General features: G+C 33.9%; 2 protein-coding genes across 2 annotated transcripts; both read left to right on the top strand.

Annotated features, from left to right (window-relative positions):
• Window positions 1–435: 435 nt before the first annotated feature.
• LOC128166771 (ornithine decarboxylase-like) lies at window positions 436–9,456 on the top strand. Its single transcript, XM_052832137.1, has 12 exons — window positions 436–593; window positions 2,733–2,867; window positions 3,307–3,433; window positions 3,869–3,965; window positions 4,066–4,142; window positions 4,384–4,556; window positions 4,908–5,045; window positions 7,382–7,547; window positions 7,802–7,958; window positions 8,284–8,402; window positions 8,779–8,987; window positions 9,096–9,456. The coding sequence occupies exons 3-12, from the start codon at window positions 3,332–3,334 to the stop codon at window positions 9,256–9,258; spliced, it is 1,401 nt and encodes a 466-aa protein (XP_052688097.1). The 5' UTR covers window positions 436–593; window positions 2,733–2,867; window positions 3,307–3,331; the 3' UTR covers window positions 9,259–9,456.
• A 4,642-nt stretch (window positions 9,457–14,098) lies between these two features.
• LOC128166772 (uncharacterized) lies at window positions 14,099–22,329 on the top strand. The gene is made up of 4 exons (XM_052832138.1): window positions 14,099–14,220; window positions 20,959–21,113; window positions 21,341–21,409; window positions 21,539–22,329. Exons 1-4 carry the CDS (start codon window positions 14,187–14,189, stop codon window positions 21,797–21,799), a joined length of 519 nt encoding a protein of 172 aa, XP_052688098.1. The 5' UTR covers window positions 14,099–14,186; the 3' UTR covers window positions 21,800–22,329.
• The last annotated feature ends 456 nt before the right edge of the window (window positions 22,330–22,785 follow it).

The following is a 22,785-nucleotide window of genomic DNA, read 5'->3' as shown; positions in this document are numbered from 1 at the left end:
CTGAAAAAAAAATTATACCGTCTTTTCATAATTGAATGCTGTTACTTTTCCACTTATCAGTAAGTTTTTTTTATAATGACTAAATTCTGTATATTTATTATCACTAATTAAGTACCTATATGGTAAATAATTAAATTCCAATGACGTTTTAATTAGCTTATGCTTTAGAAAAATGTTCAGAAAAGTTTTGACAATGACACTGAGAAAACACTTTTTATTTAAAAAAAAATGAAAACTCTTAACAAAGCAGCAACTGCTACAGTTTGCATAAAGTATTCTAAAAAAAATCTTTGTCATTTTAATAACTTTTTTGTTTTCATGAATGGATTAGAGGGACTTATTCATAGATTCTGTGATTTGCTCTCATTTATTGTCCTTTGAGAAATTATTATCCGGAATAAATGAAATTGACAGTAGGTTCTTCCTTTTACTCAACTTCCTTCTCTTGAATGAGCTTTGAACAAGCGATATTTTATTCAGGGGGATAAAACTGTAATTACGGGGATATTTTATTGTCATTTTTGTTAACAAAACCGGGCAAAATTCCGACCAAAGAGGAGAAGGGTACTAGCGCTCCCGAGGTTTCTGTTTTGGTGAGTTTTATTGGGGTTTATGTAAGTTACACGATACCGGATCGGACGTTGCCTTGTTTGGACGCACACTGGGTTTCCTATCTGAGTATCATGATGAAAAATTTGACAATTTTCTGTTTTATATGTCATCGTTTTAACAAAACATATATGGTTTATATTTTTAAAAATAAGAAAGGTTGAGTTAAAATCGGTGTTTACTTAGGAAAACATGTGATTTTCACGTGGTGACAACCTTGAACTTCCAGTAGAGATGACCATTTAAAAAATGTCGTCATCAGTATATTAAGCTTTTTGTAGAAGAATGGTTTGTAAACAGATTTTCATCACTTTCATAAATAACCTACGGGATGACACGTTCGAATGTTATTTGGTAAAGGAATATATGTGCATTATATATGAGGTAACTGGTTGACTTTGTAATTAATGAAATTCTCTGGGTAAAAACAGATGATGTATTGATTGAGAAATCTTTGATTCTTTTTCCTTTTATCGATTTGAATTGTACATTGTTGCCAGGTGTGTTTATTTTAATTTAAATAAATGAATTAATTTAATCTAGAGATGAATGAAGTAATAACTTGGGACAAACTATGATTACTGAGTAACATAAAATGAAGGTCTATTTAACATGTTAAAATGCAACTTTTCCCTAATACGAAGTAATCTTTTTATTTTGACTCCTGGGCATCTAGCACACAAAGTTTTGGTTGATGGAAAGAGTACTTTTGTATTGCATGAATTTGTTCCAAACAAATAAAACAATCCAAATTGATCTTGGATATATTTTATTGTATTTTACAATAAAAAGAATCATTAAAAACTTCCATTTATGAATTGTTAAAAAGATAGCTAAAATGGCATTTAGTGTTTTATATTTTGGAAATTTTTTTTAAAATAAATAAAGCTTAAGGTGAAATAACACATTGTCACAAAATGGCTGACCGCTGATCGAAAGGACATTTCGTTTTGTCAAAAGGATTTTATGGACAGAAGCTTATTACTTGCTCCATACCCGAGTGGATGAAGTGTCGGACTTGTGATCCGTACATCCCGAGTTCGAATCCCTCAGGAGCTTTTGTTGTTACTTACTGGAATAATTATTTTAGATATACATTTTTTTTATCCCCAAACTGCAAATTTTTCGCTTATTTGACATTTAAATTTGGACAGTTTATTTATCATTATATCTTTCATTATCAAAAAGTTTCCTGTTAATTTGAGTGACTTTTTCCAGGTGTGTTATTCCACCATAAGGGAGGACATGTCAATCAGGGATATTCTCAAAACTGTTTACCAAATTTTGTCAAGATTGAAGTTAGAATAAGATTCATTGACTTACCCCAAATGTCCAACTATGTGTTAATTATCTTTAGTATATATAGGCTGTATTACTTAACAATTCAAAATGTCCTTATTACTTGCATAACTTATTGATATATTGATAGCACCACGGCTGCCTTTTACATGAAAAAGTTGTAAATATGTTTAGTCTCATTTAATAAATGATATTTAATAGACAAAATTTACATAAAACCAATCCATTCATTTACAATTATTTTAATATCATTGTATTTTACAGCCATTAGATTATTTAGCATTGATAAATTTGGTCATAAGTCCTTAAATCTTTTGTTAAACCAAGTCCAGAAGTTTACATATGAATGGCATATTTATGGACAATTTTGCCAGACACTTTATCCAACTTGCAAAATGATGTGTGTCAGTCAAAAAACTGTATTTTAATGAAATAAGAAGGTTTAGGCGTTTTTGCTCTTTTAAGGCTAAGTTCAACTGCACCATTATTGCTAATTATAATTCATTTCTGTATTTTTGATCATTACAGTAATATATATGGATCTCAGCTACACCGTATATTAATAAAAGTTAACGTTTCTATTTATCAGTGAATACCAGTGCTAGCCTAGCCAAGTACAGTGCATTTTATTATAGTAGCAACAATGTAGTCACTGTACATCTTATCAACATGATCAGGGTGACAATAAACCTACATAACATTTCTCAATCCATGACCCATGTAAGTCAAAAAGGAGGATGAATATGCTGACTGTGTATATGGTGTGATAAAAGCCTGACAAATTTTGATGATTAGATGTTCTGATGTCATATTTTTGTTTTCAGGGTGGTTTTTCCTTGAGGTTCTACATCGAGTGCCCCGAGGGCTTCTGCAGACTCAAGCAGAAGTTTAACTTCAACGCAGAACCACCGTGGGAACCCAGCTAGTATCGGTTGAGTGCAGGTGTTTCCTCTGGCCAGGTACAAAGCTCAGAATATCACAAAGCTTACCTACTGTAACAGAGTCTTCAGACATAAAGTTAACTCTTTCATACATTCATAATACAATCTTAGTATACTGGTACAGTTTCAAGCAGTTTCACAACTAATACAAATACTGGATAAATTTTAACACATTATTTGTAATAAAATTCATTTACACATATAACAAGACCTGCTTACTGAGGAAAACAAACAGCCTGCATTTTATGCAACAATCATCACAGAGCTTGTTCTTGTAGTTATAATTGTTTGTATAACATCCATCAACCCACCCCCATCACTGTTTCCCATATCACAGGGCAACAGTTTCCTCTCTGTGACGGCCTGAACTCTTTTGCAGTTGACCCATAAAATTTGATTCAGAAAATAAAAGCTGTTCCCAGTTAAAACATTCACATGAAATCATTTCCATTTGTAGATTGCTTGCATAACTTTTGATAATCATGAAGAAATACCTCGGAAATAACTGTACCGTTCAAATGATAACCTATGAACGATCCATCAAGAGCCTTGTCCAGGAGAAAGCTGCCCTCCATGACCGAGAGGTAATCTATTCTGTAAAGTATTGTTTATTGTTTTTAAGTGAGGCAGCTTTTCTGTTGAGTTTAAATCCATGCATTATTGATAAAGACTTTGGCTGGCATTTATTTGTCGGAGTCAGAGATTTGATAAAATAAATGAGTGTTTAATTTTAGATACATGTAGTTTTACCCTGTTATTGTTTTTTTTGTAAATTTTTCGCTGTGTATTGAATTCAATTTTTCTAGGCACTGGAAAATTTAAATCCAATTGTCTAGTTCTTTTTTTGAGAGAATCTATTGTGTGTTTATGAAAATGAAATGCTCAGAACATTGTACTCTAGTTATCAGTGGTATACATCCGCTTCAGGTTATATGTAAAGCTGAAATGATCTTGATGATAATTTTTATCTTTGGCTGCAAAAGTAGCATTGATTGATTGGTTCATTCAAATAATTCCAGGTCAAAGAGGAGGCTTTCTTTATTGGTGACCTTGGGGACATCATCGCAAAGTATCAAGTCTGGAAAGAGACACTGCCAAGGGTTATGCCCTTCTATGGTAAAATTTCTTATCTAGCGAACTATAATCATGCAGTTTTTTAATGCCAAAAAGAACCTGATAGACATTTAATTGTGCACCATTTGTGTTTTTATTTTAGCTGTTAAGTGCAATGATGACTATGCTGTCCTGAAGCTGTTGTCTGATATTGGAGTCAATTTTGACTGTGCAAGCAAGGTGGGTGATCCAGTTTATGAATTGACTTAATTGTTTTAATACTGTTGTATCAATGTTTCAGATGCTGTGAGAAAATTAGCTGTCAAAGAATTTCTGAGGAATTGTTCAAATTTCTTTTCTTCTCTAAAGATTAAATGTTTTATATTGCATGTTAAGCACAAACATTTTATTTGAACTCAAGTTTCACTTTATGACAAGATTAAAACTCATGAAGTTTATATTTTTTCTCTCCATATTATAGGCAGAAATCATGAAAGTGTTGGATTTGGGAGTGGATCCTTCCAGAATCATCTATGCCAATCCATGCAAACAGAACTCCTTCATCAAATATGCTGCCAAGAAGAATGTGGAGATGATGACTTTTGACAATGAGGATGAGTTGCATAAAGTCAAAGCTTTATTTCCTGAAGCCAAGTAAGTTAAAAGACAATAATCTTCATCCTTGGTCTTTATGCGGAAAATAATTTGAAAATATGTATACCCAGATATGTGAGAATTTAGTTTCTCCTTATTGTATGGAAATCTCAATTTTAGGTAAAGGTATAATCTAAAACTTGTCCTTTCTCCTTGAAATGATTTCAAGAAGTAGAAATGTATTATGATAAGAATTTAATTTTAAATGCATCATGATAAATGTACCGTAGCATGATTTGGAACATACCAGTATTCAAATAAATTCATTCTCCAAAGATTGGATCTCTTTTACATATATTTTGAACAATTTTTCCCTGTATAAAGTTTATGTCTCCTTCTTCCATTGATTAGGTTGGTGCTGAGAATCCTCCCTCCCTCCAACTTTAAGGTTCAATGTGAGCTAGGGAACAAGTATGGATGTCACCCTGACAAAGCCTGCACCCTGCTGGAGGTGGCTCGCAACCTTGGACTCAATGTCATGGGAGTCAGGTCAGTTTATATAATAGTGTCTGCATCCGAATTTGGCTAATGGAAATTTTTCATGGGTAAATACCTTGGTACAAGCTCATACTTCTTGAAAATGATATGGAATTTTGCTTTATGGCAAAAAAATGATATTTAGTTTTGAAAGTGCAAAAACATTAGGCTGAATTTTATTGCGGCTTTGATAGTGAAGTACATGTAAATCAATTTCTGTTTAAAGTGAAAATGAATTTTTTCTGTTCTCAAATAATAATAAAACTAATTTTTTGCCACAAAAAATAGAGTTTAATTTATTTGCCTTACAGATAAGTATTTTCAAAAAGAAATACAGATAAGTATTTTCAAAAAGAAATCTTAAATGTGATAGCAGTGCACAATTTAAAGATACCTTTCAGTGCATTCTTTGCAAATTGTCTTTGGAGTTGACTACAAAGGAAAATGTTTTTATCAAAAGTTATGTCTCCTGTTACATATCTCAAATTTGCCAATGATGTAATAACTATGAAAGTTAAAAAATCCACAGAATAAACACAAATAATAAACGGAAGGTCAGACTAGATAGAGGGATACCACTTAAGGTATCCGATGTACAATTGACCAAAAAATGATGCCTGGTAAGGTATATGTTCAATGTACTCGTTTGATAGGTAAGGATATGTAGTTTCTACAAATATATGTTTTTCCCGCCAAATCACTATGGGGAAGTAACTCTAGCTCTGCAAATCACGCATGGTAAAATACTACTTTTCTTTGACGAAAACATGTGTAATCATTAATAATATTTATCAAATAAATATTGCTAACATATTTTAATAAAAATAAAGTTTTTACATAAATTGATTACCTTCATCAATATCTTTATTTATTTTTGCGATTTTTTTTTTTACAATGACCATGACGACTCACACGATTTTTACCCCCCCCCCCCCACGTTAGCCGTCGCATTCATAATCCAACGCATATTCCCGTTACCTGGTAATTATCCTTTACAATTGAGAACTTGTAGTTTTAGAATTCAATATCTAAATTGTTGATTTTTTTTTCATTCAGCAAAATGTTTGCACAAAAAATATTGTTACTAATACAACGAAGTCGTGAATAGCGGGTCACATCAGGTGTGTAAAGCGTTACGAACAAAGCGTGCAAGAACCGTGTGAAATGTTTTATTAGAATTCATTCCATGCCTTTTACTCGTAGAAAACAATATATATTGTGTTATCTTTTACTCAAAATTGTATCCTTTTTTAACAAAAAAATTAAGTCAGTTTTAAAATGGAGACTGTCGATAAAGTATGACTACGATGTTTCCGTATCGATACAATTGTGGAATGCACAATACATCAACATGCTTTACACAATTATAACAAAATATAAATCAACCATCAATGACGCTGTGATGTTGTAATAAGCATGCATTTTTTACACGATAATATTGTGTACAAATACCTCACATAACATTCATCGGACATCGGCTATCTGGCTGAATCTGTCAATCAAATCTCGAAAACTAGTATTTGATTTCATTGGATGGTGACGCGCCTCTTTTATGTAAACAGCAAAATGAAACGAATTAACTTTAAAGCAGTCGGAATCAGTATCTAATAGTATTATTTGAATGATATAAAATCCAGCGAATTTGAAAAAGTAAAAAATGTACCGTTCATGCACATACATTTAATATGAAATGCGAGAGAAGAAAATTGTTTGGAATCTCCATGAAAAAATAAATCAATGATTAGAAATTTCATTATTTGACTCTTGTTAGGCCTACATGTAACTTGATTTACGGAAAATAACAAGGAGATGTTTTAACACAATAATTACAATAAACGTGTACAAGCATTTTAACCAAGAAATCCGTATGCATGGTACTTATTGAAAATAATTAGTAGGAAATACAAATGTTAGGTCCGAAACACTCTGTATGTATAATGAAATTAGGTATACAAAAAATTGAACAAATTGAATAGGGCCATACGATTAACAGATTACCCCAATTCAGGTTATGCACAGTTTGTAAGAGCGCCGCGGGAAAAAAATAACGTCATACAACGGCAAATGACGTAAAGCTGCTACAACGTCACAATCAGCGTAAGGGGGAAAAGTTAAAATAACTCGTTTTAAAATAAGAAAAAAAAATATTGCTTGACTTTATGCATCAATTGTTTATTCTTTATCGCTTATTATGTCAGATAAAAAATAGTGCGACTTTTTGAAAATTTATTTCAAGCTCCGTTATCTACCGAGCTCATCCCGGAAAATCCAGAGCTCTCTGGCTCAATTGTACATCGGATACCTTAAAATGTTTTGTGATGATAAAATTGTGATTTTGTGTGTTACAGTTTCCATGTTGGCAGTGGGTGTGAGGAAGCAGAAGCCTTTGCTGTGGCCATTCAGCAGGCACGCAATGTCTTTGATCTAGCCATTGACATGGGATTTGACATGACCTTGCTTGACATTGGAGGAGGGTTTCCAGGACAACAATCAGCTCCAATTCCATTTAGTGCAGTGTGTTTACTTTTCATTTAGCAATACATGTACAGTGTATTTAATTATGGATGATAATTTTTTTAAAATTGTTTAAATATCAAATATCTTTTATTAGAAATTAAGAAAATACAACTGTCTGATAATGTTTTTGAGATAAATGGTATAATTTAAATGTTTTAAAAAATTTGATACAAACAAGACAAATTTAGGAAATTACATTTTTAAAATACTTTGTGATGTGCACATACATGTACCATTTGTCAATGCTTTAGATTGCCAGTGTTGTCAATGAGGCCTTGGACCAATACTTCCCAGCTTCAGAGGGGGTAGAGATCATCGCAGAACCAGGGAGGTACTTTGTGGCGTCAGCCTTCACCCTGACTGTCAACGTCATTGCCAAGAGGGTAGTGACCAAAGAGAAGACCAATGGTAAGAAAACAGATTAAGTGTCAGATAGACCATCATGTGGTATATAAATGATTGCTTGCTTTGTTTTACCAAGATAAGATTTAAATTGACTGACATTCAAGTAATGATACAATATTTGAATAACAAAAATGAATATGTACACTATAAATAGCAAACGATTGGGAATAACAAGGAAAGTTTCTTATTATCCACTCAAGCTATTGTAAGAAAATGCTCAGAATATTGAACTGTTTTTCAAGTAATACAACTAACTATTGAAATAGATAAAATATTAATGTTACTAATTGATGTTAAAAGCTAACTTGATATTTCCGTGTTATCGTAGATGATGACCCTGTGGACACCCAAGGACCGGTCATGATGTACTACGTAAATGATGGCGTGTACGGCTCTTTCAACTGCCTGCTGTTCGACCATGCCAAGGTGGAAGTTAGCACTCTTCAGGTACTGAATGTTGATTTTACAAATTAATTGATTACATAATGATTTGCTTTTAACACCTAGTAGAAATATTGTACTTAAACTCATGTATCACATTAACTACATATACAATCACATGGGTCTGCAAGAAGGGTCGTGCGCCAAAAATTCTTTAAAAATTGAAATTATGTTATTATATTCCCCTTTGTCTCCAAAATTTGTGCCAGCAAAATTTTAACCATATATGTTTTTTGTAAAATTGTATATTTTTGTAATAAAATTTTTTAAATAAATGAAATAAATAATAATAAAGGAAATGAATAATTTTTCCAATTTAAAATGGAAAAAATTGAGTTATTTCAATAAGTCAAGCTCTCTTTTTATTCATTATTACAAATAGGAAAGTGACGAACGGAGTTACAGTAGCAGCATTTGGGGACCAACCTGTGATGGACTGGACTGTATTCTGGAGGACTGCCCCCTCCCCGAGCTCCGGGTGGGACACTGGCTCTTCTTCAGGGACATGGGTGCATACACCATGTCTGCAGCCTCGACCTTCAATGGCATGCCTCCCCCTCAGAAGTACTACTTTTGTGAACAAGATCAGTGGTAAGTATATAAAACATTCATTTTTACTTTTTTTTTTGGCGAAACTTGGAAATTAGAAAAATTATTTTTACATTTACTGTCACCTCATGCTAAAAAAAATTTTGACAGGAATATGGTTTACCCAGAGAGAGTGCGAAAGAGCAGCTACATCCAGAAGATCCCGTTCATGATGACTGGTCATTTGGTGGATGAAGCCCATGATTTTGCCGATGAAATCTTCGGCACTTCTCCAGCGGCTGAGGCTTTAGTTGGATCGCCTTATGGTTTTTAGTTTATGAGGAACTTCAGATTCATGTGTTCTTAGAATGATTGACAAGAGTTATGCACACAATGGAAACACCTGCACTTATTGTAATACTGGTCAGAAAGTGGAGACTGAGTCTTTGGCATTTTTCCCATATATCATGTGAGATAAATGCAATAAGATTTCGGTTTCCTCTTTTCAAATAAATTAATCTGAACAATTTTATTGCGACTTTTGTTTTGTATTTTTGTTGTTTAAAAAATCCCAGCAACAGAATTTGTACCAGAGAATTGGAAAAATTCTTTCAGCCTTTTTCAAAGATCTCAATATGTGTTTGGTGATTAAAGAGGTATAGCGTTTTTTCCCATTATTTCGCCTACACCTATGTTTGGACGGAAAGTACCTGTTATTAAAAAATAGCGTCAGGTACCAAGCTGTCGCAATATGATTTTCGGAACCTGGATAAACTACTGATTCTATAATGGTGTCTGTAACAACTGATTTGTCATAAATTCGGGAAACTCTGGGTATAACAGTAGTTGATATTCTGAACCGTGATATGTTCAAGCAAAGTGCAATGGATATAAGTGTAAATAGAGTACATGTAAAGTGTTAATAAAGAGAACTGTTTATATTGGGTGTACTCATACTCAGACTGAATTAAACAAGATAATATTTAAAAACCTAGAAGATTAGATAAGTGTAACTTAATCTTTCTTTTCTGTTCATGTTTCAATTTAAGTGAAAAAAATACTACTTAGTGGATTCGATCTAGCGACCACAAAATCAAAAAGACCTGCGTTACCACTAGGCCACGCATCTAACATTTTCAAAAAATGCATTCTCAATATATATGTTATAAACATGATTGTATTAGAAAAGAAATTAATTGAAATATTTGTCCAATACTTAGTACGAAGACCACGTTAAACCAAAACTAATTCAATGTAAACGTGTACTACACTACCTGTAGAACATAATTTTAATCGGATGTCTTTGGTTTAGAGTGGTTAAAATAGTCAAATATCCAATTTTTTATCGTATACTGACTACTTTCCTATATATCCCACACAAAACCTGAATAGTTTAATGATGTCGTGTAAGATAATTAAGAGTCTTAGACTTAGAGCATGGTGATTGTGTAATTTGCGTTTCTTTGAATATATTTAAACTAAATATTGTATAATATTGAAAATGTCTGATGTTTGCTAAAGGCTATATCTGAGGCCAAATCGTATAGTAAGTGCGCTATACCTCTTTGCATGGAAGTGAAAATAAAGAAACAATTGAACTGCTTAAGAGCTGAAGGATTAGAATTTTCATGATTTTTTTTTTTGCTTGCAAAGATTTTTTGGATGAGGCTGCCATCCACCCACCCACCCCCTTTTAAAAAAAGGTGATGATACGTGTACGTTCCAGGAAGAAATAAAAATGTGAGGACATGAATCCAAATCTTTATCCCCGTAAGCTGCAAGTGCTAAGTAATGTTGATTTCTAATACTTACCTTGATTCCTACCATAGACACATTGAGGCTATAGTAAAAGTATCGTGTTTTCATTTGAGGCCATTTTCAAGACTAAAGTTGTCATTAATACGAAGCATGTGCTAAAAACGCAAATTTGTTTCGTAACGAGCTATTGTTGTAAAGTCTATAATAATCTATATATATCTGCCCAATAATTTTCGCTGACCTATTTATAAATGTGCATGGTTTTTATCAATAACTATATTACATAAAACATTGATAAGGAGATAATAGTCTAAGTTCCTGGCAAGTCCCAGTTGTATTATATATACGTTCAATAGAGTATGTTCGTAACAAACCATTTAGAAAAAAAATCAACCAATCAGCTCTTTCACACAGTTGTTGATACTTATTATTCAAATTCCAGGGGCGAGGGGTCGTTTCAAACAGAAATCTTGACTGAAAGATCAAGTGAGCTTACCTGATCACATTTTGTTCGGCGTCCGTCCGTCCATCTGTCTGTAAACTTTTCACATTTTTAACTTCTCCTCCAGAACCACTGGGCCAATTTCAACTAAACTTGGCACAAAGCATCAGTAGGTAAAAGGGATTCAAGTTTGATAAAATAAAGGGCCATGCTCTCTTTCAGGGGGGGATAATTAGGAATTATTGAAAATTTGTTGATATTTTTCAAAAATCTTCTTCTCAGAAACCATTTGACCAGAGAAGCTGAAACTTGTGTGGAAGCATCCTCAGATAGTGTAGCTAGATTCAAGTTTGTTCAAATCATTGTCCCCGGGGGTAAGGTGAGGCTACAATGAGGGTCAAAGTTTTACACTAGAATATACTAATCAGCCAGGAAATCTGAAACTTTTGTGGAAGCATCCTTATGTAGTGTAGATACAAATTTGTGAAAATCATGACTCCGGGGAGGGTGGATTAACAATGAGGGGGGGGGGGGGGGTCGAACTTCTACATATGAATATATATTGTAAATCTTTTAAAATCTTCTCAGAAACTAATCAGCCAGGAAAGTTGAAACTTTTGTAGAAGCATTCTTATGTAGTGTAGATACAAATTTGTGAAAATCATGACTCCGGGGAGGGTGGATTAACAATGAGGGGGGGGGGGTCGAACTTCTACATATGAATATATAGTGTAAATCTTTTAAAATCTTCTCAGAAACTAATCAGCCAGGAAAGTTGAAACTTTTGTAGAAGCATTCTTATGTAGTGTAGAGACAAATTTGTGAAAATCATGACTCCGGGGAAGGTGGAGCCACAATGGGAGGGGGATGGGGGTTGGGGTGCAGGGGGGTCGAACTTTTACATAGGAATATATAGTGTAAATCTTTTAAAATCTTCTCAGAAACTAATCAGCCAGGAAAGCTGAAACTTGTTTTGAAGCATCCTTATGTACCGGTATAGTGTAGACACACATTTGTGAAAATCATGACTCTTGGGGTAGGGTGGAGCCATAATAGGGGTGGTCGACCTTTTACATTGGAATATAAAGTGTAAATCTTTTAAAAATCTTCTTGTCAGAAACCAATTAGCCAGGAAAGCTGAAACTTGTGTGAAAGCATTTTCAGGCAGGGTAGATTCAGGTTCTTTCAAATAATCATGCTCCCGGGGGAGGGGGGGGGGGGTTACATAGGAATGTTAATGGAAAATAATTGAAATGTCTTTTTTAAAAAACCATTTGCCAAGAAAAGCAACCTCAGACAATGTAGATTTTTAATTAAATTCTTTCAAATCAAAATCTTGAGGAGTGGGGTGGGATTCCAATTTCACAAAGGAAAATATTATTCACAAAAAAATGAAACGTTATGATATGTGGTTTACTTATATGCAGGCACGTAGGATTTTGGAAAGTAACCTTTTACAATTTTTTTTTAATTTTTGCTTGTCAAGATTTTTTTGGATGAGTCTGCCCCCCCCCCCTTTCAAAAACGATGCTTCGTGCCTGGTATGCGAGCATTTTGACACAATGCTGATTCTTTCAAATTGTTTCGACTTTGGCCCCTGGACAATTCTTAGGCCTCACAAGGGGTTCAGAGTTTGATGTAGGTTTATATCCTTTATTTAAACAATTTGCTCAACAGGTGATATAACCATAAAAATCATCCTTTTAAAAAAGGGACTTGATTATAAACATAAGAATATCCAGGGTAAAAAAATGAACTCTTACTTATATATGTATGTATATGTATTATACTACATTGCCAAGATAGTTTGAATTATGACTATGTTAAGCTGATTTTACCATAACTATTGTTGCCCAGGTGAGCGATGTGGCCCATTTGCCTCTTGTTTCATATGTAATGGATATATGCCAAAAGCATTTTTCTATGAAAAAATACATGTAACAGAGAGTTTCGAGGCCCATTTAGAAAATAACTAAAAACGACCAATGACCATATATATTAGAACCATTTTATTAACTGTTCATCCAAATAATAAACATCCAAATCATTATGCATATATAGCAGTTGTCTTCGTCATTGTGAAACATCCGTGCATTTTCAACGTACATGTATACATATACATGTATACATATTAAACATACATGCAATGTCGTCTGGGCTTCCGTCATCGTAGAGAACTATGCGGACTCCGGACCGTGGTTTTAGACATTACATTACTTTGGTAATCAGTTTGTAGATGGCAAGGATATCAAATTCATTACAAGTGAAATATCATTTTTTTCAACCTTAGCCATTAGAATCGTTACAAGGTGGCCTAGCTTAATCTTTCCCAATCATTTTCAAACACATGCTATACCAACGTATTTTTTCAGCTGTTCAAAGATTTAGCAGAGGTTGTGGTAGATTCTCGTTATTCCAGTCTTATACTGCATAGACCAAATTAAAACGGAACTGTTTTTTAATACATGTACGTTTGTTCAATAATTTAACTACTTTAGTAATATCCATTGAATTATGTACTTCCCATTCTAAACTACTTAATTTACAGTTGCTTGGTAAGAACCTTGTAAGTTGTTAGATCTTGTGTTAGAACCATTTGTATATGTTTATGCATTGAATAAAATATGTTCCAACCAAACCAAGAATTAATATATCAAACATTGAAAAAAAGTGCCGGTTTGTTTAAAAATCTTTTCCGAAATGTGTCGGGGACCCTTAAGTCATTTTGGTCAATTGTACATCTGATACCTTAAATGAAAGTTGACAAGCCTGTACAGTATATAAAATATTGTTTACATGCGGTGAGACTCCTATTCATTCATTGATAGAATTCATTCATTTAAAAAAAAAATAAGGCCTAAAAGATTACGAAATGCGCATCCTATTTTGGGGGGTTTTCGCAATAAGGGCATGTAAACAAGGTGTAGCCTGGACTGGTTTATTAACCAATGAAAATTTAGATTTGTCTGGATTTAAGGGTCAATATTCAGGCTACCCGTATGTTTAAGCTTTAACGGAGCCGTTCGCAACGTTTAATCTGATTCTGTCTCTCTGAAATAACTATGGAGAACCAAGCAGTGAAAACAGACATTCAAGGTAATTATGTCTGTAACTGAATAAATACATTAATGTAGATACAAATCATTTTACAAGTTATTGATTGGTGTCAGCTGAGCAAAACGGGTGAAAATAAGGTCAGATTACACAGCATGCGCGGATCCAGAAAATTTTTCCAGGGGGGGTCCGAAGGATAATTGTGTTTGCCAAGGGGGGGTCCGAGGCATATTTTCGCGATAATTTTACTATGTAAATTTAATAAATTTTCATTTTCCAGGGGGGGTCGGGACCCCCCCCCCCCCCCCCCGACCCCCCCTCTAGATCCGCGCATGCACAGCGATATGTATGGAACGCCAAATTAACATATATTCAAATATTTGTACCTATCTTCAAATAATTGTACCTATCTTCAATTCAATTGTACCTATCTTCAATTCAATTGTACCTTTCTTCAATTCAATTGTACCTATCTTCAAATTGAATTAGAGATAGGTACAATTCAAATATACCTATCTTTAATTCATTTGAAGATAGGTACAAATGCAATGAATTGAGGATAGGTACAATTGAATTAAAGATAGGTACAACTGAATTGAACCTATCTTCAATTACTAAAATATTGGCAAAAATGAATACTCCCTGTATAGTACGTCATTTCCGTTACTTCACAACTGGCGCGAAAATTTATTGATTGTCAACTGAATTATAGAATGATCTTGTCTCATCAAAAAACTATATATCCTCTTTCTGGGGTCAGAAATTAATTCGCTTTAAAAAATTAATAAATTTATTGATTTAAAAAGTAACTGCAACTATTAATTGTGCCTTTTGTCCGACTCATTATCACGCTGTAAAACCATGTCCGACTCTCGGTCATTTGTCGTCCGACTTATGATCACAAATATCATTTTCATATTTATAACAATCTGATGAATTCCGAGTCTGATAATACACAGACAGATATAAAAATGCCAGAGGGGCACCGGTTGAACACATCGAAACAAGGATAATTACTGTACATTCACAGGATTGAATACAGTTCATGTTTATAAAATTATGTGTCCCACTCACGATCAGTTTACCCTACATTCTTTGATAAAATCATGGAAAAAAATAAAGCCAGTTTTTTATTTAGGTATATAGTGACCCTAACTACGTCACTACCCTAACTCTGTCACTTTTGGGGTATTCGGGTATACATGTTTTTGGCTTACTTATTGATATACATGTATATTTTAATAAGTAAATGATGCCTTTTGCAAATATATATATATATATATATATATATATATATATATATATATATATATATATATATATATATATATATATATATATATATATATATATATATATAAAGCACTGAATAGAATCAACAACACTAGGCATCTTTAAGGTGTCGGATCTAATATATAGATACTAAGCCAGTAAACTGAATATATAAAGCACTAAAAATGGCTAACGACACGAACAATAGAAATTGTCAAATTTTCGGGACAACCCGTCCCTTCTTCAGGACCAAAAAATAAATTACATAAGTAAAAAACAAAGAAAGCAAAATCTAAAGCTACTACTAAACTACTTAAGAAACTATGAAAAAGAACAGCTACATTATACACATCATTTGATCACATTCTTAAAGGTGTTGATACTGTCGCCGATCGCTATAAAGTAATCAATCGACTGCCAACTTCACGCCTGATTAAGTTAATTAGCTAATTAAAATTGATGTCCGAGTTAATAAATGAAAATTTGAACCCCCGTTGTTAACTCGTACGGCACTTATGATATAGACTCGAATTTTTGATGAAAAAGAGATAAAATTAAATGAAAATAAATAAATAAATAAAATTAAGAAAAAAATGATTTACAAATAAAAGGTAGTAAAGAAACTAATAAATGAAAGAGGCGCAGTTGACAGATTAGATAAAATTACTATGTGGGTTTCAGGTGATATATGGCTATGAGACGTTCATTTTAGTGAAGTCCATTTGTTTGTTCATGCCATCAGGTCTGAATGATTTGAGTCTGTGCATCCAGAACTTTTCCTTGCTTTTCCTCTCCGCGTCTGTCCAATTAGGATTATGGTCAATAACCAATACTGTCATGTCTTCCCATTTGTGGCCACTTGTATTAAAATGTTCTCCGACGGGCTCCTTGACTTTTTTGGTCTTTATGGTAGAGCGATGGTTGTTGATCCTTCTGCGGAGGTCACCTGTTTCACCGACGTATTGCTTAGAGCAGACTTTGCAACTGATGAGATAGTTGCAGTTGTCTGTGCGGCAAGAAGTGTTGCCAAATATCTTGTACGTGCGACCCGTGGTGGGGCTTTTAAAACTGTCCGCGTTGGTGCTGTGTTTGCACAAAAGGCACCTGACATCGGAACATGTTTTAAAACCGCCGTTTGGCAACGGGTTGTCTAATCTTGCCCTCACTACCATATCCTTTAAGTTCCTCGGGCGTTTAAACGCAGCCATTGGTGGATCCTTGAAAAGATCAGCCATTCTTTCGTTAGTGTAAAGAATGGGCAGATGCTGTTGAGGTTCTTAAGGGCGGGGTGATATGTAGTGACAAGTGGAACCCTGCTTTTGTGTTTTCTCTTTGTATTGTAAAAGGGTTTTCCTCTCTTTTGTAATCATCTCATCAATTGCAGATTGAACTGTGTGGGCTTTATAGCCTCGATTACACAGATGGGATTTCAATATTCTGCTCTGTTCTTCAAAGATTTCATTAGAAGAACAGATTCGTCTGATTCGGGATGTTAATCCTTTAGGAATTCCTCTAAAAGTATGGGGAGGATGGCAACTCGAAGGCTTGAGGTAGAGGTGAGAATCAGTGGGTTTGGTATGGAGACTGAATTTTATTTCACCATCTTCCAAGGTGGATGTAGTATCCAAAAATACATTTTTGGAACTAGATATGTCCACTGTGAATTTAATCGAATTGTGGAAGGAGTTGGCAAAGGTGATGAAGTCATTTAGGCAGTCTCGGTTTTCGACCCATTTCATCTCAATATCATCAATGAACCGCAACCAGCTCAAAGGTTTGAAAGGAGCTCTGAGAAGCAGGCTGCGTTCCAATCTTCCCATAAATATATTGGCGTAAGAGGGAGCCATTTTGGTGCCCATAGCTGTACCACTTATTTGTATGTAATGTTCGCCATTGAACATGAAATTGTTCAGCTTGAGAACATGTTCAAGGAGCTTGAGTAGAGATTCGGTTGACGGCTGCTGAATCGCTCTACTGTCCCATACCTCCCTGCAGGCCTCAATACCTTCATCGTGAGGAATATTCGTGTACAAGGACGTGACGTCCATTGTAACGAGAAGAGTATGGTCTGGCAAGCCAGAGGAAGGTGTTTTATTCAGGTAATCTGTAGTGTCCTTGAGGTATGATGGCAAATCTTCTACATGTGGACGGAGATGTAAATCTATATATTCAGATATTTTCTCCGTGGGGTGTCCGATGGCACTAACTATAGGGCGCCCAGGCATTCCTTCCTTGTGGATTTTTGGAAGCAGATAAAATTGACCCGGTCTACAGTTGGTTGGGCGAAGCGTTTCATAAACATTAACACCAATCTCATCATTTTCATACATTTTGTCCAGGGTGTCAGTGATGAGAGCTGAAAACTCTTCAGTGGGATCAGAGTCCAGTTTCTTGTAGAAACGATCGTCTGTTAGTTGTCTGTTGGCTTCAGCTAAATACGCTTGTTTGTCTAGGACAACCACTGTGGATCCTTTGTCTGCTTTCTTTATGACTATGTCGTCCCTGTTTTTCAATCTTTGTAGAGCAGATCTTTCTTCTTTCGTCAGATTGTCAGGGACGATTTTTTGGTTGGTGAGGAGCTTCTCAATGTCTGACTCAACAGCATCAATGTAAGACTCAAGTGCTCCACATTTGCCCGGTGGCGGTTCCCAAGTACTTAGAAATAATCTGCCCATTCTTTACACTAACGAAAGAATGGCTGATCTTTTCAAGGATCCACCAATGGCTGCGTTTAAACGCCCGAGGAACTTAAAGGATATGGTAGTGAGGGCAAGATTAGACAACCCGTTGCCAAACGGCGGTTTTAAAACATGTTCCGATGTCAGGTGCCTTTTGTGCAAACACAGCACCAACGCGGACAGTTTTAAAAGCCCCACCACGGGTCGCACGTACAAGATATTTGGCAACACTTCTTGCCGCACAGACAACTGCATCTATCTCATCAGTTGCATAGTCTGCTCTAAGCAATACGTCGGTGAAACAGGTGACCTCCGCAGAAGGATCAACAACCATCGCTCTACCATAAAGACCAAAAAAGTCAAGGAGCCCGTCGGAGAACATTTTAATACAAGTGGCCACAAATGGGAAGACATGACAGTATTGGTTATTGACCATAATCCTAATTGGACAGACGCGGAGAGGAAAAGCAAGGAAAAGTTCTGGATGCACAGACTCAAATCATTCAGACCTGATGGCATGAACAAACAAATGGACTTCACTAAAATGAACGTCTCATAGCCATATATCACCTGAAACCCACATAGTAATTTTATCTAATCTGTCAACTGCGCCTCTTTCATTTATTAGTTTCTTTACTACCTTTTATTTGTAAATCATTTTTTTCTTAATTTTATTTATTTATTTATTTTCATTTAATTTTATCTCTTTTTCATCAAAAATTCGAGTCTATATCATAAGTGCCGTACGAGTTAACAACGGGGGTTCAAATTTTCATTTATTAACTCGGACATCAATTTTAATTAGCTAATTAACTTAATCAGGCGTGAAGTTGGCAGTCGATTGATTACTTTATAGCGATCGGCGACAGTATCAACACCTTTAAGAATGTGATCAAATGATGTGTATAATGTAGCTGTTCTTTTTCATAGTTTCTTAAGTAGTTTAGTAGTAGCTTTAGATTTTGCTTTCTTTGTTTTTTACTTATGTAATTTATTTTTTGGTCCTGAAGAAGGGACAGGTTGTCCCGAAAATTTGACAATTTCTATTGTTCGTGTCGTTAGCCATTTTTAGTGCTTTATATATATATATATATATATATATATATATATATATATATATATATATATATATATATATATATATATATATATATATATATATATATAAAATTGTGAATTTACCTTTATTTCTTCTTTCATCTTCGTTGTTGGTGCTTCCCTCGTTTCTCGCCATGTTGAAATGTCTTAAAGGGAGCGTTCATTATTTTCAACAATACACAAAACGAATTGAACCTAGGTATAATTGAATTGTACCTATCTTCAAATCCTTTGTAGATATGTCTGAATTGAACCTATCTTTAAATCAATTGTACCTATCATTAAATGAATTTTACCTATCTTCAAATGAATTAGAGATAGGTATAATTTAATTGAACCTATCTTTAATTGAATTAAAGATAGGTATAATTCATTTGTACCTAGGTATAATTCATTTGTACCTAGGTATAATTATTTAGAGATAGGTATAATTATTTACACCTATCTTCAATTCAATTGTACCTATCTTCAAATAATTGTACCTATCTTTAATTCAATTGTACCTATCTTTAATTCAATTGTACCTATCTTCAAATGATTTGAAGATAGGTACAATGAATTGAAGATAGGTACAATTGAATTGAAGATAGGTGTAAATAATTATACCTATCTCTAAATAATTATACCTAGGTACAAATGAATTGAAGATAGGTACAATGAATTGAAGATAGGTACAATTATTTGAAGATAGGTACATATATTTGAATATATGTTAATTTGGCGTTCCATAGATATGCGATATGAATGGCACGCCAAATTCACAAAAAATGAGCTAATTCACAAAAATGAGCTAAGCTTAGTTTCACACATATATATGTTAATCGACTGTTAACTATATTTCACAAATCGTAAATTATATAGTTTTCATCTAACGGTTGTAAAACTATCTAGTTTACGAAGGCTATTCTCAGTCTATCTATAAATAAACTTTAACAATATATTTTGCTGATAAATACAGATTCACATCTGTAAACTAGAAATAAGTAATTAACATTTGTTAAATATAATTAAGAGTTGTTAATCATAGTTTTACAACTCGTGTAACTATATTTATCAGATAAACTATGTTTTACGAAAGCAAATGATTGGTTTCAGTGTTAATTATAGTAAATACACTTCTAGAACATAGACTATCACGTTCACTATGGTTTATAGACGTGAAATATCGATTATTTTGTAATCATTATGAAAAGAGCAAAAAGAAAAAAAAAATATGAATACATGGATCTCAAGTACCGAACAGTATCGTCATTTTGTTGATGTAAGTAAAATAAATTAGATTTCTAGTCATGCGATAAAGTTTATAATTACTATTATTAAACCACTTTTCATCGGAGAAACAGAAACAAATGCCAATACTCAACAATATCACGCATGCATGTATATATAATTTAAAAATAAATAATCTTTTAAAATTTTCTTGGTGTTTAAATGTTAGTAAAATAAAAAAAAATTGAATTTAATTGAATATTTGTATCAATCCACTGCCTTAACTTGTACCAAATGTATACAGGCAAATCTTTTTTTTTTTAATGTGCGTCCCTTGAATGTTGAACAAGGCCAAATTCAACACTTTCATCTAGAAATAATCAAGGCAAACACCCCCCCCCCCCCGAAAAAAAATCAAAAAAAAAAAAAAAATTCAAACAAAACCAAAAAATAGGTCAAGGGGTTGTCTATGGTCAGTAATATGGTGTATGCGTCATTCAAGATATTTATTTTTGCGTTTCAGAGAAAGAAAGACCTCTGTCCAGCATCAGGATAATGTCCTTGATCGGTCTCGGTATTGGGTTCGTCAGTGTGGTCGTCGGAATTCTTGTGTTTGTATTTCTGGAAGGCGGCAAGTACCCCATTATCTCGGCAGTTGGTATTTGGTATGGACTTATAGTAGGTATCAATTCAGTTCAATGGTTTATTGACATCACCATGTTGGCATACAGTCAAAATGAAATCAAATGACAGACAAAAGAAAATTATAACATAAAGGTCACAGCATGCAAGACATCTACGTATTTTACAGTTTAAAGTTGTATTTTTCAGTTAACGGAAAAACCCATGTTTTGATATCTTATTGTTCATACTTAGTTTCATATTTCAAAACTTTTGCATTTTAGCAAATCACCTTTGGGATGTTAGGACTTTTGGCATGTCAATCAACAGATGAAAAGAAACAGGGAAATCTGGTATTGTTTATTAATAACTACCTAAAATTCTAGTGAATAAGTGGTATTATTTTACTATTGCGTTGAATATTCGTTGCTGAAATTGCATGCTGAACATTTCATCCAGTTGATTTTTTTTTGGGGTTGCAGTTAAGTGGACACTACGTTCTCAGCATCGTTGTCATGTCTATGGGATACGCCCTAGCTGTCGCCATACAAGCTGTAGCAGCATGCGGCAACAAGAACGATAGTTGTGGAACCAACCCGGACACACAGCTTGCTCTCCACATCGTGATTCTCTGTGTAATCGTTGTGGGCAACTTTCTGGGCATTACCTCCATGGTTTTCCACATGAGAAATAGAAAAATCCTGCACCCCGAGTGGAAGAACCGCAAAGGATGTTGTTGTTAAAAGCTAGAAAGAACCGCCAAAAACTTAGTTCAGTCAAAAAAGGAAAGGAAAACGAACTTCATGTCAGCACTCAAGAAGACAGTTAGTATCGTAGCCAGTTGAGAATTGAACCCCTCCCTCTACCTCTGCATGGTCTTGAACATTATATGTACATGTTTTGTTGTTATGCCATTTAAGCCCACTCTTTTCTTGACTTCATCATTGCAGTCATTTTGTACCAGTTTTTTGTAAATAAACATTTCATGCCTCGACTAAAAGGTTTGAGGTAGGTGTGTTTTAGTGTGACTGAAGATATTTTAAAACCAACCGAGAAACGGGGGAACTATTTATTTTATTTATGTGACTTGAAGATCTTTGAATATTATAAAGGTCATGGAGTTTGTATGTCATTTTATGGATTGTGTTATTGTTACATATAATATTAATTTTGTGTGAAATGTTCGTTTGTATTTTGTGTCCTTATACTGCTTATAGCTATTGGGTTTGTATAAATATTTCACGATCTGAAATAAAATAATTATTGTTTCATACACATATGTCTGATTTTGAACCTTTTAGATCACGCTTTTATAGCATTGTTTAAATGGTGTTTAGAAATCTGGGATTAATCGTTTTACAAATTTAAATCATTCTAAAATATGGATTAAGAATTTTAAATACTATATAGTACATCAAATATGTTACGTTTGATGTGATTTTATTGGTCTGATTGAACAGAATTTAAAAACCTTGATAATTTTAAACAATTGATTTCTTAACATTGATGTTTTCTACGAGTATAAAAATGACATCTTCTCAAGTCAATGGTTTCTGATGCGCTCTCCTCCTAAATAAACAAGAGCGTTCTGAAACTATGAAAAATTGCTAGCATTAAAATACAGAAAAATATATTACCAGCTAACACATATTGTGAAAGATGATATCAAAAGCACATACTGTTATATGTCCAAAATAGGCGCATGTAATGAGAAAATAATTGAAAGCAC

Source organism: Crassostrea angulata, chromosome 10, assembly GCF_025612915.1.
Source record: "Crassostrea angulata isolate pt1a10 chromosome 10, ASM2561291v2, whole genome shotgun sequence".
NCBI classification, from domain to species: domain Eukaryota; kingdom Metazoa; phylum Mollusca; class Bivalvia; order Ostreida; family Ostreidae; genus Magallana; species Magallana angulata.
The sequence above is the reverse complement of the archived record's forward strand: the minus strand, read 5'-3'. Positions and strand labels throughout refer to the sequence as shown.

Bases quoted from the DNA above. Each gene is read 5' to 3' on its own strand.
- LOC128166771 (XM_052832137.1), top strand. From the start codon at position 3,332: ATGAAGAAATACCTCGGAAATAACTGTACCGTTCAAATGATAACCTAT. The intron at 5,046-7,381 runs GTCAGTTTATAT...TGTGTGTTACAG, and splicing joins CTCAATGTCATGGGAGTCAG to TTTCCATGTTGGCAGTGGGT. The intron at 8,988-9,095 runs GTAAGTATATAA...AAATTTTGACAG, and splicing joins TTTTGTGAACAAGATCAGTG to GAATATGGTTTACCCAGAGA.
- LOC128166772 (XM_052832138.1), top strand. From the start codon at position 14,187: ATGGAGAACCAAGCAGTGAAAACAGACATTCAAG. The intron at 21,114-21,340 runs GTAGGTATCAAT...TTTGCATTTTAG, and splicing joins GTATTTGGTATGGACTTATA to CAAATCACCTTTGGGATGTT. The intron at 21,410-21,538 runs GTATTGTTTATT...TTGGGGTTGCAG, and splicing joins AAAAGAAACAGGGAAATCTG to TTAAGTGGACACTACGTTCT.